Source organism: Equus przewalskii, chromosome 26 (genome assembly GCF_037783145.1).
Source record: "Equus przewalskii isolate Varuska chromosome 26, EquPr2, whole genome shotgun sequence".
Classification (NCBI taxonomy): Eukaryota; Metazoa; Chordata; class Mammalia; order Perissodactyla; family Equidae; genus Equus; species Equus przewalskii.
In genome coordinates this window covers 19,051,057-19,069,925 of record NC_091856.1, presented here as the reverse complement: position 1 = coordinate 19,069,925, position 18,869 = coordinate 19,051,057, and the positions used below count along the sequence as shown (strand labels likewise).

Here is an 18,869-nt window from a genome sequence, read left to right as displayed (position 1 = left end):
CTGGGCCAGGGAGGAGTCTGTCCCCTGCCCGGGGCTGCAGGTGTGGCTCTGTGCCCCTGCTTTGAGGGGGCACCTGGGTGATGAGCTGGCTTCAGGCCGTAGGGCCCTGGCCCAAGGGCCCATTTCTCTCTGGGTCCAGCTCCACCGAGTTCGACCTTGCTAATGTCCCCTTGGGGCTTCAGGAGCCATGAGTCACTGCTCTAAGACCAGGGGGATTGCACAGAGTCCGGTCATTCTGGATGGTCCTTTTAGAATCAGGGATGAGAGGTCCAGGGGGTGGGATGGGGGGTGTTCCAGCCTGGGAGGCAGATCTAGGTTTAAGCCACGGCTTCTCGGAGCCTCAGTTTCCCCCTGGGTGCAGTGGCCCGAGGCCATGATGGCAGCTCAGGCTGCAGGGCTAGAGCATCTGGGTAGCTGTTCTGCCTGGACAGGGCTCAGTGCCAGCTCAGCGCTAGCCCACGGTGACCTCGTCCCAGCCCAGGGGTCCCTCCATACCTGAGGAGCGTGGCCCCGGCCAGTCTGGGCCCCAGCTGTGGCAGTTGACTCTGCCCTGCCAGAGGCACCCTCTCTGCGGACTGGGGACCCTGGGGAGGCAGGCCTCACAAAGGCCGGGGCATGACTTTGAGCAGGGAGTTTTGGGGGCCAGATGGAAGGGGTCTCCAGGCTTCTGAGGGGTGGACAGCTAGGAGAGCCAGTGCGTGTCAAATTAGGATAACCGAGACCAGCGGGAGCTCTCGGAGGCGGAGTCTAAGAGAAGGTTGTGCAGGTGGGAGAGGAAGCATGGAGAGAAGGTCACTTCACCCCTCAGTGCCTCAGTTTCCCCACTTGCCCTTGGGCTGCCTTCCCCAGCTTGTTGGGAGGACTCCATGGCTCTCAGTGCCAGCATCCCGGAAATACGGCCCACCCCTGAGGACAGGGGAAACCCCTGTTCTTTCTGACCTGCCCTGAGGATTGGTACCCAGAGCCTGGCAGACGCCTGAAGGATTCTGGAAGGTGGCGGGCTGAGATCTGCCTGCCCCTCCCGTCTTCATCCTGCGTCCGGCATGCACCACGTGCACAGCCCGGGCCCTGTTTCTGACTCTGAGCTTCTCTGCCACCACAGGGGCGGGCCTCCCTGAAATCTGGGTCTTCTCAGATGCGACAGGGTCCTCCGCAGGCTCAGCGTTTCTTTAGTGGGTGTGACCTCGGACGCATCACTTCCCCTCTCTGAGCCTCAGTTTTTCCATCTGCCAAATGGGAATCATGATCCCAGCCCCCAGCTGCTCCCCGGGGTGAATGACGGTCCCCGATGCCTTTCTGCAGGACAAGGGTCATTTCTGCAGAGCAGTGAGGACGCTCTGGTCTCCTCCAAGGAGGCAGTTAGAGCCGAGCAGGACGTTGTAGCAACGGGACCTTTTCTTCCTCATCCCAACTTCATCCCTGCACAAAGCGTTCCAAGGAAGGAGAAAAAGGATTTGGAGAATCATGTTTCTTTTCCGTGTGTGTGTGTGTGTGTGTGTGTGTGTGTGTGTGTGTGTGTGTGTGTGTTTTGTGCACATGCTTGTGTGCTCAGAGAAGGGGGTTTGCTGTGCTCATCCCATCCCTAATATTTATTTGATGTATTTTTCTTTTTGCCTTTTGCCCCCCTCCCTCCCCAGGAGCGGCTGCTGTGGCTTATAGACCTGATGGAGGTACCGTCTGCCTGCCGGGTGGGGGCCGTGGGAGTCCCTAGCTGGGGCGGAGGTAGGGGGCTGTGGCCCTTCCCGCCACTGCCTCTCGTCTGCACCCAGCCCTGGTGGGGACCCGGGGTTCTTCCTGGTGCCCACTGCCTCTCCCCCACACCAGTTCATCAGCTTTTCTCAGGCTCTGGCGTGCAAATGCCCTTCGTTTCAATCCCAGCTCTGCCGCTTCCTTGCTGTGTGACCTCTGAAAGTGCTTTCACCTCTCTGAGCTGAGTTTTAGGCTCCGTAAAATGAGGATGAGGCTTTCTATGCTGTGGAGCTGTTGAGAGCCCTCTTGGCCTTTGCGTATACCATGCGGTCTGTCTGGAATGTTCTCCCTCCTACTTCACATGGCTTGGCTGTCTCATGTGTGTAGCTCACATGCCACCTCTTCTGAGCAGACTTCCCTGATCCTCTCAAGGGGGGTGACTTTCAGCCTGTGGCTCCTCCAGCCCCCAGCTTCCCGTGGCCATGGCTCTTGTCTCATTATGTTCTAGTAATTTGTACAAGCCTGGCCAGCTCCCGCCTTGACCACAGGCTGCTTGAGGGCAGCAACTGTGTCTGGAGTCACCATCGAATCCCTAATGCTCGGCAAGGAGCCCGGACCGTGTTAATAATCTGGGCCTGTCTTAGTAATAGTAGGAGCTAGCGTTTGTCAGGAGTCCTCCATGGCGCTGTCATAATGCTTTCCGATTGTGTCTTCTTTGACCCTCCCGGTAACTAAGAGTGGCAAGTACTGCTCTGATCCCCATTTTACGGAGAAGAAAGCTGGAGCTCAGAGAGGAGAAGCGACTTTCTCAAGGTCGCTCAGCTAGTGAGTGGTGGAGTGTGGACTCTAACCCAGGCCTGCTGGCCTCTGAGCTGGTGCTGTTAACCCCCGCAGTCCTGCTGGGCTTCTCCCTGAAGGAGCCCACCAGCTGTGTGTTAAGCATCATCTATCTATCTATCTGTCTGTCTATCCATCTACCTATCCATGCGTCTGTCTCTATCTATCCAGCTATGTATCTATCTATTTATCCATTTACCTATCCATCTATCTGTCTTTCTGTCCATATGTCTGTCTATTCATCCATCCATCTATCTTTCTATCCATCTGTCTATCTTTCTGTCTATCCATCCATCCATCCATGTATCCATCCATTCATCTATCTATCCATCCAGCCATCTTTCTATCCATCTATCTATCCATCCATCCATCCTCCTATCTATCTATCCATCTACCTATCCATCCATCCGTCTGTCCATCTGTCCGTCCATCTGTCCATCCATCTGTCTGTCTGTTCATCTATGTATTCATCCCTCCATCTATCTATCCATCCATCCATCCATCATCTACCTATCCATCCATCCTTCTGTCCCTTCGTTCATCTGTCTATTCATTCACCCATCTATCCATCCATCTATCTTCCTATCCATCTGTCTGTCCATCCATCCATCCATCCATCTACCTATCCATTCATCCATCTGTCCCTCCATTCATCTGTCTATCCATCTATCTTTCTATCCATCTATCTATCATCTATCTATCTATCTTTGTATCTATCTATCTGTCTATCCAACTTTCTATCCATCCATCTATCATCTATCTATCTATCTTTGTATCTATCTATCTGTCTATCCATCTTTCTATCCATCCATCTATCCATCCATTCGTCTGTCTATCCATCTATCCATCTATCTATCTATCCATCTATCCATCTAGCTCCTCTCTCCTTCTCTTCCTTTGATTCTGTTAACAAATATTGAGTGATTGCTATATGCCGTATACAGTTCTGGGTGCTGGGAATACAGTGGTGAACAATAAAGAAATCCTTTCCATTATAGAACTTAGGGTAGAGCAGGGATGACAGACAGTAAACAAGATAAATTACGGAAATACAGAGTATGTTAAGTGGTGAAAGTGCTAAGGAGAAAAACAAAGCAGGGAAGGGTTGGGGTGGTCAGGAAGTGACGCCTGAGTAAAGATCTGAAACAGGTGAGAGAGCCATGCCCACAGCTGAGAGAAGAGCGTTTCAAACAGAGGGAACAGCAAGCGCAAGGGCCCTGAGGTGGGAGCATGCCTGGAATGTCTGAACAAAGTCCAGGAGACCATGAGGCTGGAACAGAGTGCGTGTGGGCAAGGGCAGTGGCAGGTTCTGTCCTGAGGACTTTGACTTTGACCCTGAGTGAGATGGGAGCCATCGGCAGGTTAGAGCAGGGGCCGACATGGTGTGACTTCGTTTTAGCAGGATGCCGCTGACTGTTGAGAATAGATGAGAGTGGGTTTGTACCAAGAACAGGTTCGTTCCCAGGAAGGGCCTGGGGAGGCTGTGCAGCCTGAGCTGCCACGAGATGGGATGATGGGCTCTGCAGGCGCCAGCTCTTCCGGCTGCCTGCTCAGCCCTGGCCTTGGTGTCTCCTCGGGGCCCCGTCCCTCCACACACTCAGACTGGACACCCCAGGCTGCCTGCATGTGGAGCCGCAGGACAGAACCCTTCTCCTGGGAGCCCATCCTGTGGGAGAGCAGGGCCCCAGGCCCCACCCTGGGGGCCAGGAGCCCCACACCCTTCCTGGGCTCTGTCCCTACCGTGCAGTGAGCCCTCAGGAAAGCCCCTCACCCACCCTTGGCCTCAGTCTGCCCATCTGTACAACCAAGGCAAAGCCCCATGTCTCCTCCGACTCTGAGCGTCCTCTCTGTCAGGAAGATATTCCAGGGGAGGCACGGCAAGGAATGGCAGCTCTGTGTCCCCCCACTTCTCTGTGCACTTGAACAAGGGCTGCAGCATTCCTGCAGAGAGAGGGCGCGAAATAATATTCAGTGATTCAGCACTGAGTGCCAGGTGCTGGTCTGCAACAATTCCATGTATTAGTGAGCTTCTGCTGCCATGATGCTGAGTGACAAGCAGCCCCCCAAATCTGCATGGCCAACAACCCAAAAACCCTTCTTTCTCATGGCCAGAAGCCCTGCCCTCCTGGAACTTCGTGCTTTTCATTGTCCCCACTAAAACGCCTCTCACGTTGTTTTGATGTCTTCCTGGGCTTGTCTTCTCCAGTAACCAGGGAGAGCTCCTGGGGTGTGGGCAGGGACCACATCTTTTTCTGCTCTCTGTCCCCAGTGCCAGCCCGAGGCCTGGAACAGAGTGGGGGAAATGTGGAGCAGAACCTGAAAGGAAGCCACACTCCCCAGCCACTCAGGATTGAGTCTAACGTCCCAGCCTTCTGAACCTTCCCCTCCCACATCGTAGGAAAATGTCGTTGGCCCTGGCGCTCTGATGGGCAGGCTGGCAGGCGGCTGGCTGTCATGACCCAGATGCCCCAGACGGCTGCCCCAAATGGAGCCACTTTCCGTTTAGCCCAGATTCCCCGGATCACGCTACGTGGGTCTCAATTCCAGGTTACACGTGGCTCGTGCTACAGCCGTTTTCCCGCAAACCAGATGCAATCGATCAAAGGAAATCAGATTTCAGCCTTCCCCTGGGCGACAGCTTGCATTCATTTTCCATTTGTCTCTTGTCCGTTTCCAATAGAGAGTCAGCCCTGGGAATTTTTTGCTGCCTCCAAACAATATTGCTCCCTTCCCATAAAGATGTCGGCCAGGAGAGCTGAGAGGCGGCCGAATTCAAGAATTCCTTCTTGAGTTTTTCATCTGGAGGCGGAGGGCCTTGGGTGCCCAGGCTTCGGAATCCCACAGATGGGGGCTGGCTCTCCCAACTAGTAGCTGGGCCACCTTGGGCAGGTGACTTAAGTTTTGGAGCCTCAGTTTCTGCATCTGTACACGGGGCGGGTAGGACCAGCCAGCTGTGGGTCATCATGGCGATTGAGCGAGCTCAGCAGCGGGGTACATGGGAGCCGATTCTGTCATTATTCTAAAGGCTGGAAAGGGCACAGCAGAGGGTCGCAGAGGAGCGGGGCTTGTCGAGGCCAAGACCAGCCTTGTATGCACAGAGCAGAGGCCACCGAGGGCGGGGGTGGCAGCGGGACTTGCCCCGGCCTTAACCAGCCCTTTTCCGCCTGGATTTGAGAGATTTTGCCCTCCTGGCTTCTCATGTGCCTGGAAAGGGGCTCCCTGGACCTGCTGAAGGATGCTGGCCATGGGGCCCCTGCCTCTAAAGCCCTCGCTGCCCTCTCCCCCTGCAGTAAGGCCGGAAGGGGCCCTGGCGTGGCTGGCAGTGCTTCGCTGCCTCGGCCGGATCCCCTGTGGCCTCACCATCCTCCTCATCAAGGCAGAACGAGGGGGAGACGCTCAGGCCTGTCTCAGACCTCGGCTGCAGCGACTCTTGACTGTCAAGGCAGCTCTTCCCAGAAACAGGGAGCAAACCATCCTAGGATCTTCTCCCAGCTCCGGCATCTGCCTTTGGTCCAGCCTGGGTGGTTTCCAGGCCTCTGCTGGGCGAGTCCTCCCCCAGTAGGGAATTGGAAGGAGCCCATCTATTTTCTCGCTCATTCATTCAGCCTCTTCTGTGTTGGTGCGGCAAGCATTCGTTGAGCACCGCCTGCGTGCCAGGCTCTAAGGGGGGCCCTGAACCAAAGAGAGCACAGCTTGCGTGCCCTCCTGAAGCTCAGCAAGTCTGGTGGGGGGGCAGCCTCGAGTCAAGTCACACTCTGGACGAGGCCAGGTAGCTTAGGGGACCAGACCAGCACGTCCAAGGGCCCTGTGCTGTGAGGCTCTTGGACACTCAAGGAGCTGGAGGAAGTCAGTGGGGCCAGAGTGCTGGACGTGAAGGAGAGAGGGGTGAGGGTGAGACGCAAGAGGCTCCAGGGACTTGGGTTTAATCCTAAAACTGTGGGACACCATTGAGGGTCTTCATTAAGTAAGTGACATGATCCTGTTTGCATCTTTTTTGTTGTTGTTGGTGGTGAGTAAGATTGGCCCTGAGCTAACATCTGTGCCAATCTTCCTCTATTTTGTATGTGGGATGCCACCACAGCATGGCTTGATGAGCAGTGTGTGGGTCCATACCTGGGACCCAAACCTGCCCAACCCCAGGCCACCAATGCGGAGCACATGAATTTAACCACTACGCCACCAGGCCAGCCCCATGCATCTTTTAAGATGCCTCCCCTTGTGTGGAGAGAGCTGAGGGGCAGGCGGGTGGGGGTCACCTGGTCCAGGTACGCAGGTACCTTGTCAGGTAGACTAGCTCCATAGCCCTCACCCAGGAAGCGACCCTAGGGTGGCTGCAGCTCTGCTCCTGCAGAAACGAGGTCTGGTCCTCAGCCCACCCTTTATGGAGCCTCTGCCTCCCTGGGCGAGGACTCAGGCTGCGGGAAGCTGTTTTCACCAAGCAGAGCCCAGACCCCAGGGCACAGAGCCTGTTGGGACGTGGCCAGCCCTGCTCCTCCCGCAGACCTGATTTTCCCAGCTATAAAATGGGCTCGTTGGACTCAGCATTGACGCACGACTGGGGTTCTTCCCCTTTTCTGTGCCCTGGGCCCCACTGGCAGGCTGGCGAAGCCCTGGGACTCCTTCTCAGAATAACAGTTTGAAATGTTTAAAAGTAAAATACATAGGATCCAAAAGGAGACAAATTATATAATGAAATGCCATTTTCAAAATAGCGGAACCAATTGCAAAGCATGTGCTCCTTTCTGAGCACACCCAGGAACGGGGTCTGGTGGCAGTCCATGGTGGCCGTGATCGGGAGGAGCATGAAGGGGGTTCTGCAGCACCTGCAACAAAAGGAATGTGACAGGATGGATCTGGGACGTCGGTGGGTGACAGCGTCACAGGCGCTGCTGGCTCGTCCGCGTTCCCTCCTGGAGCCCTGGGGTCCAGCGCCTGTCCTGAGGGCTCCTCTAGCCCTGCCCTGGAGGTTCAGGGTCACACTCTGTCAGCTGAATGCTGTCCTTTTTCCTAAGAGCGTTGGGAGGAGGGTGAGAGGGGCAGAAGGAATAGTGGCCTGGCTTCCTTGGGACGAGGCAGTGACCCTCATCCTGGGTGGGCATCATGCAGGGGCTCCCCGGGACTTTTCGGCTTCTGTGGTTTGGTGGTCCTGTGGACACGCTGGTAAGAGGCCTGGTCCCTGCCTGGCGTTGGGGCCATTCCCCGCAGTCTCAGCCATGCCAGCCAGTGTGGCCTCCCGTCCTCTGGTTGGGGTCCTTTCTCTCCCAGTCCACTCCTCTGACCCTCCCCTGCGGCTCCAGACTCCCACGCCCACCCCATGCTGGAGAGGTGGGAGCAGGGCCATCACCCCGGGGTCTGCCCCCATGATCCTTTTGGGCCCCAGACCTGTCCCCTTCCCTCTGGACAGCCCCGCTGCCCCCAGGAACGCCAGGACTGTCTGCCTCTAGCTGGTTCCCACCACCCCGTCCTTCCTGGGGTGACGGGGTCACCTCCCCAACCTGACGTGCCACCTTGCCTAGTTTTTCCCGTGTCATTCGTTCCTCTCTCCCTCTCTCTCCCCTCCTCCGTCTTTTCCCCAAATCCTGTCCCTTCCCTCTTTTCTCCCTCCTCCCTCGCAGGTTCTCTCCTTCTCTCTCTGTGTGTCCCCTTCTTGCCTTCTCTCAGCAGCCCCTGCGGCAGAAATCTCAGCCCCCACTGGTGACCATCCAGAAGGCTTTGTGACTCTGTGCCTCAGTTTCCCCAAATACAGAGGGGGGATGCCCCTCACGCCCTGGCCTCAGGCCTCTGGTGCATTTTGGCGCAGTGGGTGGGGGAGAGGTGGGGAGGGGGGTTGGGCAGCTTATTGTCCTGACATCAGAGTAAAGAAGCAAGAAGAACAAAGAGCCGAAAATAGCCCTTTACGTAAGAGCTCTCCCATGGTAATGAGGGGACCAGGGAAGCAGAGAACCAGGTGCTGGGCTGCGGGGGGGGGGGGGGAGGGGGGCTCCTCATTTGGCTGAGGTGGCACCTGGGCCATAGCGGCCTCTGTCGCCAGGGTCACGAGTCCAGCTGGCAGAGGTCGGCACAGGCCATTGCCCCCCATCATTTCGTTGCGGCCCCACTGTTCCCTCAGACCAGACCCCTGGGATACCCGGGCCCTGATTGGGCCGACTCAGACAGAAGGGAGCTCTTTTCTGGAAAGGCAGGGGTTTTGTGAAGCGCCACAGATCGGAGGAGGAGAGAGGTGGGGGAGCAGGTCCTGAGGGCATCCTGGCTCTCGGGGTGGGCAGTCTGGATAAGACTCAGACCTTGGATAGGATTCAGCTTCCTGGCCCGTCCTTGCTGTGTGACCTCGGGCGGGTGGCCTTCCGTCTCTGAGCGTCAGTCACCTCAGCTGTAGGAGGGATGAAGGGTCCCACCTGGCAGGAATCACTGAGCCGCTGGATCTGGGCCCTGGCCTCCCCCGTGGGTGCAGGAGGAGGGAGCCCCAAGCAGCTAGCTTGTGTGTTGGGGAGGCTCCCGCGCGAGCTCTGACCTTGATCCTCCTCTGGAGACCTGTTCGGAGGGCGTTTGTGCTGACACATGCCCCGGGTTCTTAGCCTGCTGTCTGCCGCTATTTCAGAGGCACAAGGAGCACGGCTCGGGGACTCAGCTCCGAGCGTCTGGATTCAGCAGATGGAGTCTGGCGGGGCTGGGCTCCGACCCGTCTGCCATTTGCTCCACTTCAGGCCTACCTTGCAGGGCTGGGTGTCTGTCCCGCTCCACCCTCCCCTCCCCTCCCCTCCTCCCATCTCTGCCTCCACTCCAGGCTCCAGGAGCCACTAATAGAGAATGGCTGCGGCCAAGGGCCAGCGATGGCTCTGCTCTCTCTTGTTTCAGAGAGGGTCACTCCCAGGGCCCTCTGGGCCCTACAGTATCAGGGCTGTGTCTAATTCTGGGGTTGGGGTAGGACTGCATGGGCTTTGGGGTCACTGGGCTGGAGAGAAACTGGATCTGCTGTAGGATAGCTGTGTGGCCTTGGACAGCTCCCTTCCATCTCTGAGCTTAAATGTAAAAGATGGGAGCCAGGGAGAATCGTAGTGCCTGCCTCCCAGGGTTGTTGGGAGAATCAAAGGAGATCGTGTAAGTATAACGCCCAGGGGGGTTGGCGCACAGTAGGTCCTCCGCGGGCTGTAGTTCTCCGACATCCTTCTTCCTAAGAGAAGGTTGTGCTCATATTGTCGGGTTCTAGATCCTTCCTTTCGCCTCCCCACGGCCCTGTGACAACTGCTGGCCCCATCAACGATCCTGAACAAGAGTTTGCAGGCAGCTACTGTGTGCGTGGCCCTCTGCTGGGTGTTGGGGACACGGTGACCTGCTCATCTCTGCATCCCCATGAGCTTGCCTCATCAGTCAAGGCTGCCTGATAAATGCTTGTTGAGCGACTAAGGGAATGCTCAAAGCTCCTGACGTTCTAGAACAGGACAGAATCCCATGTCTGGCCCCACCGTGGACCCCAGGTGCCTGCAGGCTGAGTTCCTGCGGCCGGTGGCAGTGGCTCCGTTGGAGGGTGGTGGCAGCCCCCTTGTTTTCGCTGCAGACACTCCCCAGGCCTGCGACCTCCCTCAGGGCCTCCCACTGAGGCCAGGGCCGTGGTTGCCGCGTCCTGGAAGCCATTGCAGGTCCCCAGCCCTGCCTCGCCCTTCGCCTTTGCTCGGGATGGTCCGTCTTGCCCCGCTGGCCCATTTGCAGGGAGCACTGACTCACTGTGGTCTTGGAGGACGGGTCGTATGGGAGCTGTGTCCTTTCTTTCGGCTGAAGTGTCCACACCGGCCAGTGCATGTTTTGCTGGCTGTTTGGTTGCTGGGGGTGTTCGCAAGGTCCCAGGCTTCCAATGTGTGTGACAGTCACCTACCCTCATCCGTCGTGCCAGGCTCTGTTCCGAGCACTTTTTAGGTGTTAATACATCAAGCGCGTGAGGGAGGGACTGCTGTCACCCCATTTTACAGAAGAGGAAATGGAAGCACAGAGGGTTCCGGGTTCTGCCCACTGTCCTTGAGCTGTAAGTGGCAGAGCTGGGTGTGAGTTCAGAGAAGCCTGAACTGGCGCCATGAATCAGTGGATGCGAGAGCAACCCCATCACCCCGCCCCGGGACCCCCCGCTGTCCTTGCCTCCCCGAGGCCGTCTGCAGCATCTTCCTGGGAGGCAGGAGGCGGGCAGCGGGCAGCGGGCAGGAGGCTGCGGTCTGCACGTCAGCCTCAGCTTTGCTGGTAAAATGGGGCAGCTGTTGCGGCCTGACGTTGCCGCAGAGGCATCACGGGACCAGAGGAGGAGCCTGTGTGTGACAGGCGCAGAGCCGGAGGGCCGAGCATCTCGTGGGTTGGTGGGTCCCCCTGGCTGGCCTTCAGGATCACGTGCCCTTTGCCGGCCAGAATGCTCGAGGCTGCAGGAGGATCATTCTGGATGGGGTCAGTGTGGAGGGGCTGGCGGCCTCTGCCCTCGGGGTGTGGAGTTGGGGGTCCTTCCATCCCCACCCGCGCCTTCGTCCTCCCTCAGACCCCCATTTCGGCTCCAGGATGACCCGTGGGAGCCGTCTTCCTCCATTCTCTCCCTGCTCGGGCCTCCTCCCCGTGATGGCCAGAGGGCTCGATTAATTCCTCCGCCCATCGATTCGTCCCCGATTCATTAATTTGCTTAGTAAATATTTATCCAGCAGCCACTCGCTTGTACACTGAGGGTAAGGTGGGGACCCTTTAGTCACAGGTCTTGCCTGTGAGTTTGTATCCCAGTGGGAGAGACAGACAACAAACCAATCAATAGTAACATCAGCTGGTGATCAACCTTGGACTGAAAAATGAAGCAGCGTCAGGGCTTAGACAGAGGGGGGTGGGGGCAGGGAGGGGTGCTGTTGTAGGGCTGGGCCGGGAAGGCCTTGCTGGAGTCAGAACCATGTGAAGTGGGGGGTGCGCCAGGAATGCTGTGTGCGCAGAGAGAGCAGTGAGTGCAAAGGCCCTGGGGCAGGAACAGTCTCATCCTGTCAGAGGAGTGGCAGGAAAGGGCGCAGATGAGGGCAGAGTCTGGAATTTCCTCCAAGTAGAGTGGAAAGGCCCTGGAGGGTTATGAGCTGGAGAGAGACGTTATGCGACTTATATTTCAAGGATTACATCCTGGCCTCTGGGTGAAGCATAGTGATCAGGGCAAAGGAGAAAAATAAAGCAGGGTGGGGGAGGGGGTGGTGATTTGGGGTTGGGCTATCAGGGTGGACCTCTTGGAGGAGGTGATATTTGAGTAAGGTCTTGAAAGAGGTGAGCGAAGCAACTGTGCCTGGTGGCTAGCCCAGAGGAAGAATGTTCCAGACAGGGAACAGCCAGTGTGGAGGCCCTGACGTGCCCATGTTGTCCTGGTGTGGCTGCAGAGGGAGTGAGCCGGAGCATCTTCATGGAAGGCAGGCTGACCACGTCTCCATGGCAACCCACTGCCTTCAGGCTCAGAGCTGAGCAGCTCCACGCTGGAAGATTCTCAGCCAGCCAATCCTCTGTCCTTCCTGCTTTGAGCACGCCTGCCCCTCTGAAACGCCCATTGTTCACCCACAAGACTCAGCTTGAAGCTGTGCCCCCTCCTCCGGGAAGCCCTCCTTCATCACTGCTCCCCGGCTGCATTCTAGGCCTGTGTTTCCTTACCCCGTGCACAGCCGCCTCCTTGCTTGTGTGTGTGGACCCCAATGTCTCTAAGCTACTATAGGTGGGGGTGGTGGTTCGCCTCCCCTGTGTCCCCAGGAGCATCGCCACACCTGAACTTAAGCAGGTGTTGGTCACAGGGGTTCATTGCCATCCTGGGCTCTGTGGGGTGGAGAGAAATGGCTGCCCTGAGGTCCCAAGAGCCCGGGTAGAGAGGAGCGCTGCTCAGCCTCCGGGGGACGGCCTGGAGGTAGCCTTAGGGCAGGTCAGCATCCCTTGAGGGAGCACTGGGCTGCTCCTGGTGCGTTAGGGCAGAAGGGAAGAAATGGGGTTTTTTGCAAAATAAGGTCCATTTAAACCCTAACCACCCCCTCCCCCATTCAAACCATTGACATTAAAAGGAGGAGGCACTTTCCCATCCTCTCGTGGGCATCTCGCCATCTCCACCCTCCCTGAGCTCCTGTCTGAGCGGCAGAGGGAGGACCCCTGGGTCCTGGAGGCCGTGAGTGTGTTCTGCTCGGGGTTCCGGCCGAGCTTCAGGAATCCCCAGCCACGGCCGGAGCCACCCCAGCGTCTCCAGGTCGCTCAGCAGACGCCTGGAAGGTCTCAAAGAAAAGTCGATTTCCAAACGCCGGGCAGGAAGGTTGACATTAACTTTAGCGAGCAGCGTCTGTTCCGACGGAGTGGGCGCGTCGGGAGAAACAGGCCTCGCGAAGGTGTCCCAGGGGCCGTGGATTTTGGTGTCCTAGAGAGCAAACTGGCTTTTCCCTCTCGGTTTGTACCTGCTCATGTGGCTTTCTTCCCCGTTTCTAGAACACTCTGGACCTGGAGGAAACTGGCGAGGCCGTCCAGGGCCATAGGAACGCCCTCCCGGACGTCTCCCTGGTAAGACCCTCTCTGGGATTTCACTGTGTTTGGCCCCCCCGGCCCTGGGGGCTGGCTCCTGGGACAGAGGCCCTCCGCCTGCGCCCACGTGTGTCCCTCGGCCATCTCCAGCAGGGCCCGGGGCGGCTCTCCGCTGGTTCCTGGGATCTTAGACAGATCTGCGGGCTGCTGGGCTCTTGGCTGCCTTGCTGTGACTTTTGATTTGCTGTCTGAACGTTCTGGTAGCAAGTACCGCAGCAAGGAGGGTGTGCAGAGAACTTCCCCCAAGGGGCCAAGGGGCCACACGTCCGCGCTGGAGATCGAAGTTAAACGTGACCTCCTCACACCCGGGCGGCTCACACACCTCAGCAGCCTGGGCAGTGTTCCTCTGTGATTCTGACCCAAATAACTTTTCAGTGGCCTGGGCTCTGGAGCCAGATGGCCTAGGTTCAAATCCCACCTCTGCTGCAGACTGTGTGGCTTTGGGCAAGTTTCTTAACCTCTCTGTGCCTTGATTTTCCCATCTGTAAAATGTGGATAATGATGGTGTCCCTACCCCATAGGTTTGTGGCAAGGGGGTAAATTAGTTAATTGAAGGAAGGCACTTGGGGCAGTGGCCACGCAGCCGTCCGAGCTGTGCAAGTGTTGGGTGTTGGCACGGGCAAAGAGGAAATAGTAAGGACGGGTCCATAGCTGCCGCTCACCAAGCGCCTGCTGGGTCGCAGGCATCTTGCTAGCATGTTATATACTTGGCTCCTCACATCCGCACAACCCTGCTGGGCAGGCACGTTTTCGCCCATTGCCCAGAGGCCCACTCAGAGAGGTGCAGCGCCTTGCCCAGGGCCACACAGCACCCCAGCCCATGTGTCCGTCCATCTTCTATCCATTCTCTCCCCCTCCAGTCTGTCATCACACCGCCTATCTCTAGTAGCCACGATAATCCCCTAAAAAGAAAAGAAAAAGAAAAGCCAAAGAAGTGCCTTTTTGGTTTTTCCATCCTTTGCATCCTGCGTCTGATTAAGTTTAGTCCCCTGTGACGAGCCCTGGCCGATGCCGGGAACTTCAATTCCCTAAGGAGACGATGCCATCCCCCGAGACACCGGCGCTTATCAGCTGCTGAGACACCGGGAGAAGTTTTCCACTCGGGTGTTGCATTATTCAGAGCAGCGTGGCCCAGAGCCGAGGAGAGGAGAGCGGGGACAGAATTCCAGCCGGGCCGGGCCCACTTGCCCGCCTCGCCTCGCCTCGCCTCGCCTCTTCCAGCCGCCATGGGCTCCGACTCCTTCTACTCCTGTTGGGTCTTTTGGCAGGATGATGTCCGGTCCACCTCCGAGGGGCTGCCTGGCTGCAGGCCGCCGCCTCCCCCGCCCCCTCTGGGCCGAGGCCACGACCACCGCCCGCTGGCCCAGCCGAGGACACCAGGGAGAGAGGACCTGCAGCCGCTTTCCTCTGCGTCCTCCCACTCGGGCATCATCTTCTCGGCTCCGCGGACCCACAGCCCGCCAGCGGGCACCGCGCTGGCCTCAGAGGCCTCCCCAGCACAGGACTCGCCCTCCTCCCCCATCTACGCCTCCGTGTCCCCTGCCAAGCCCGGCTCCAGGGGGCCACTGGACGCCCACCTGGCCCTGGTCAACCAGCACCCCATCGGCCCCTTCCCGAGAGTCCAGTCACCCCCACACCTGAAAGGCGCCCCCACAGAGGCCGTGCTGGCGGGGGGCTGCCTTCCGCCAACCTCACCCTCCGGCCGGCCCGACCCGACGGGCACCAACCAGCACTTTGTCCTGGTGGAGGTGCACCGGCCGGACAGCGAGCCCGACGTGAACGAAGTCAGGGCGCTGCCCCAGACGCGCGGTGAGTGCCCGCAGGCCCGGGCTGGCTCGGGGTGACACATGCGATCTGGGGGGCTCCGCGTCCCCTCAGGGTTGATCTGCCGGTCGACACGGTGAAGGTGGGACCAGCTGCTCCCCCAGTGAGGGCCTTCCAGCCCCGGCCTGCCCTGCCCAGGGTCGGTGGCCTGGGGACAGTGTCTTGCACCCGCCCGGATTGAGGGGTTTTGGGGTCGGAGATGTGAGTGTAAGTCTGATTCTGCCGTCTCCCAGTTGTGTGACCGTGACAAGCTGCTGCGCTTTCCCATTGGGAAACGGAGATGACAGAATGGCCCGCCGGGTCCCTCTGCAAGTCGGGCTCCTCCTCCAGCGCCCCCAGACCTGGGCCCCCTGCTTTCACCTACCCATCTCCCCACTAAGTCTGAGCTCGCTGGGGGCAGCAGTGGCTTCTGTGATCTCTGTCCCCCAGGCCTGGCACGGAGCGGGTGCGGGGGCAAGGTGGGGGCTGACGTTGCCGTCTCTGGACCCCTGGGGTCTCGGGGCGTCAGGGTCAGAGTGCAGGCTGGACCTTCCAGATGCCCAGGAGGCCAGTGGAGGCTGCGGCCCCTGAGTTGCCAGAGGTCATCCGGCTGCGGGGGGCCAGGGAAGGGTCCAGCTGGGTTTCCGCCCCTCCCTCCGCAGGCTCCCCATCTCCCTCCTGTTAGCCAGACCGGGACATTTTCTTGGGTTCTGCTGCCATCTTGTGGCTGCAGGGGGCATGGGCCGCCATGGCCAGGGAAGGTGGCCGGCCAGGCCAGAGGACGTTTCCTGAGCGCCCGCTGGGTGTCGAGCGGTGGACAGACTAGGATGCAGAAGGCAGGCTGCCTGCTCGGGAGCGAGGGAAGGCAGCTGAGGGGAGAGCAGGCAGGATGCGGGCGAGAAACCCGAGCCGTGGCAGAGGCATCGCTCCTGCCCCTCGGCCTGGCACTGGGCCGGCACAGGACACTAAAAGCCACCCAGTGGCCTGCCCTCCGTCTGCCTTGCCTGTGGACTAGCCCGTCTGGTGCTCCCAGCAGCACCCGGGAGGCTGGTGCTGTTATCATCCCCATCTGACAGAGGAAGAAACTGAGGCAGAGAAAGTAACTGGAGCCAGGCCGTCCAGCACAAGTCTGTTCTCTTGACTGCTTCGTGCTGTACGTCGTGTCTCTTAGTCTTTTTGATAACCCCGGTGGTAGGCATCACTGCTCCTGTGTTAGAACAAGAACACGGAGGCTCAGAGACACTGTGTAACTCGCCTAGGATTGCACAGCTGGTCAGCGGGGATTCAAATCCCACTTGCCAGACTCTAGAGTGTCTCAAACTCTGGGGCCGAGCCCTAATCCACAGCAAAGCAGCTCGGGTTTGTCGGGTGAACCAGAGGCCCTGAGCCCCCAGTTGGGGTCACGAAGGGGTACAGACTGGGCATGGCAAACCTTCCATTTTTTTTTTCTCAAGAAGCTTGACATTTAAGTTTTATGTGAAATCTAATTTGAACAGGTTGGTTCATCATTAAAAATTGAGAATATTGAGTTTAAAAAAAAGCAGCCCATCTCTGTGGGTTGGGTTTGCTTCCTGGCCTCTGTTTTAATCATTACACCAGGGGCAGTCAAGGCAGACAGCCTGGAAGTGGCGGCCTTGGGGCCAGGCCCAGTTAGAAGAGCAGATCTCCGTAGGTGGAATGGTGATGGGGAGTCCCCTGCCCTCTAGCCCCCCCGTCTCTGCCCCGGGGAGTCCCCCCAGCCTTCCCGCCTGCAGCTCCGTCACCTCCTCCAGGAAGCCCTCCCTGCCCCCAGCCATGTAAACCACCGCCCTCGTCCCTGTTCCCCGCTCCCAGCAGCCTCCACGCTCTCCCAGCTCTCGGACAGCGGGCAGACCCTTAGCGAGGACAGTGGTGTGGACGCCGGCGAGGCAGAGGCCAGCGGCCCAGGCCGAGGCAGGCAGATGGCATCCATCAAGAGCAGGAGTGGCAAGGAGCCACCTGGGAGCGAGAGGACCACAGAGGGGGCCACCAAACCGGTGAGTGGGGAGGAGGGCCCCGGGTGAAGAACAGGAGGTCCCCAGCAGGGGTCAGCCTGACAAGGGGCACAGGGGAGGGTGGGAGCCCCGTCCCTGGAGGGATGAGCGTACCAGGATGAGATGCTAGGTTAGGAGTCTGGAGGCCCAGGGTAAGTCCTCCCTGACCCCTGATGCTGACAAGCTGGGCGCTGAAGGTCGGTCTCCAGGATCTTGAAGCTCAGCTCTGACGTGTCTGGTGGCCGAGGGTCAGGCCTGGATTCAAGTTCCAGCGCCACCGCCAGGCAGCCTTGGGCCAGCGCTCCACGTCCCGAGCCTCAGGGCCTTCTGTAGCATTCCCATTGCTGAGAATACTAAGTGCTGAGCTACACTCTGGCATCCCCGAGGGTCCCAGCCCGGGCGGATGCTGAGCTCTCTCGACCCGGAGGGCCTGGCCTGGCCTGTCCACCGAGAAGGCCTCGGTCACTGGTCTCCTTCCTCACACATGCAGCCTGGACTTCTGGAGCCCACGTCCACCCTGGTCCGTGTGAAGAAAAGCGCCGCCACCCTGGGCATCGCCATCGAGGGTGGCGCCAACACCCGCCAGCCCCTGCCGAGGATCGTCACCATTCAGGTACATCCTCAGGGCCCACCTGGCCACCTCCCCTTACCCCGGGAGGCCCCTCTCTCAGCATCCCCAGGCTTTTGCCACCCCCAGAGGTGACCCAGGGCAGACCCAGGCTCATCCTACCTCTGCTCTCACTGAGCCTCAGTTTCCCCAGTCAGGGCAGTGGACACCCGGACTGTAGCTGCCTCGGTGGCCGCGTTGGGCCTGACCCCGGGGGAGGCAGAGCCAGGCCAGCCTAGCCCTCAGGCTCCCCCTGTGCCCCCTTCCCTGTCTCTCGCCCCTGCAGCGAGGTGGCTCGGCCCACAACTGTGGGCAGCTGAAGGTGGGCCACGTGATCCTGGAAGTGAATGGGGTGACGCTTCGGGGCAAGGAGCACCGGGAGGCCGCGCGCCTCATCGCGGAGGCCTTCAAGACCAAGGACCGTGACTACATCGACTTTCTGGTCACCGAGTTCAATGTGATGCTCTAGGGCCCGAGGCCCGCGGGCTCCCACGGCGGCCCGGCCCCTGGCCCCGGTCCCTCCTCCCGGCACATCAAGCTCCATGAGGGGCCGGGGCTGCATGGCCAGGGTGGCAGGAAGACATCCCCCCAACTCCTTCCAGGCCTGCTGGACCAGGAGAACCGGGAGACGAGAGCGGGGCAGGCAGATGAGGTCAGGTCGGGCACTGGGGCCGTGCCCGGTACACAGCAGGTGCTCCATACAAGCGTGGGTTTCCAGACGGGGAGAAGGGTGGGGACAGGCGGGGCACCTGTGTCCTGACACGTCCACCGGAGGCGTGCCAGGGCCTGTTACTCCGGGTTGGATGTGGGGCTGCTGACCCCCAGCCAGCCAGGACCCGGTCCATCCCAGATGCTGGAGCCTTTGTCTGGAGGGAGTCACGCGAGAATTCGTGCACACAGCCCCCAGCGGGGGGCATCTTGCAGGACCTTTAGTGCCACAAATAAGCACCGAGCACCCCCCGTTCACACCCCTACTCCTCCCAGCTCCTCATCCCCCGTGGTATTTATTATTTATTTCCCTCTCCACCCCCCTGGGGACCCCAGCTTCCCACCGCACCCCCAGCCTACCCCAGAGGCCTTGCAGGTGACTGGCGGCGTCAGTGTATTTATATACAGAGCTTATGACTTTAATTTTTCAATAAAGAGATCCAAACAAGATTAGGGTCCAACGTGCTGTGTGGCCTGCCTGTGTGGCTGGGGTTTTGATCGCTCCACGTGGAGAGGGCGTGGGTAGGACAGAGGGAGGCGGCACAGCGCCCCACACTGCCACGCTCTCCCCTTACCCCCATGCACGGCTCAATCTGGGACCCACAGTGGGTGGCGGGGCACCTGAGCATCTTGGAGCACCTTACTTGAAGGTGGTGCACAGAGAGTACCTGTAG

At 59.1% G+C, this 18,869-nt stretch overlaps 1 protein-coding gene across 8 annotated transcripts in view; it reads left to right on the top strand.

Moving 5' to 3' along the window:
* WHRN (whirlin) overlaps nt 1-18,656 on the top strand; it is an 86,581-nt gene extending 67,925 nt beyond the window's left edge. For 4 of the 8 annotated variants that reach the window (XM_070597099.1, XM_070597103.1, XM_070597106.1 and 1 more), the window contains 6 exons: nt 1,638-1,670; nt 12,973-13,044; nt 14,334-14,874; nt 16,702-16,883; nt 17,371-17,493; nt 17,774-18,656. In XM_070597099.1, coding sequence (XP_070453200.1) covers nt 1,638-1,670; nt 12,973-13,044; nt 14,334-14,874; nt 16,702-16,883; nt 17,371-17,493; nt 17,774-17,956 — 1,134 coding nt within the window. In that variant the 3' untranslated portion in view covers nt 17,957-18,656. The remainder of the gene's footprint in view (nt 1-1,637; nt 1,671-12,972; nt 13,045-14,333; nt 14,875-16,701; nt 16,884-17,370; nt 17,494-17,773) is intronic. The other 4 variants (XM_070597104.1, XM_070597100.1, XM_070597102.1 and 1 more) reach the window with 3 other exon arrangements.
* Nucleotides 18,657-18,869: the final 213 nt, after the last annotated feature.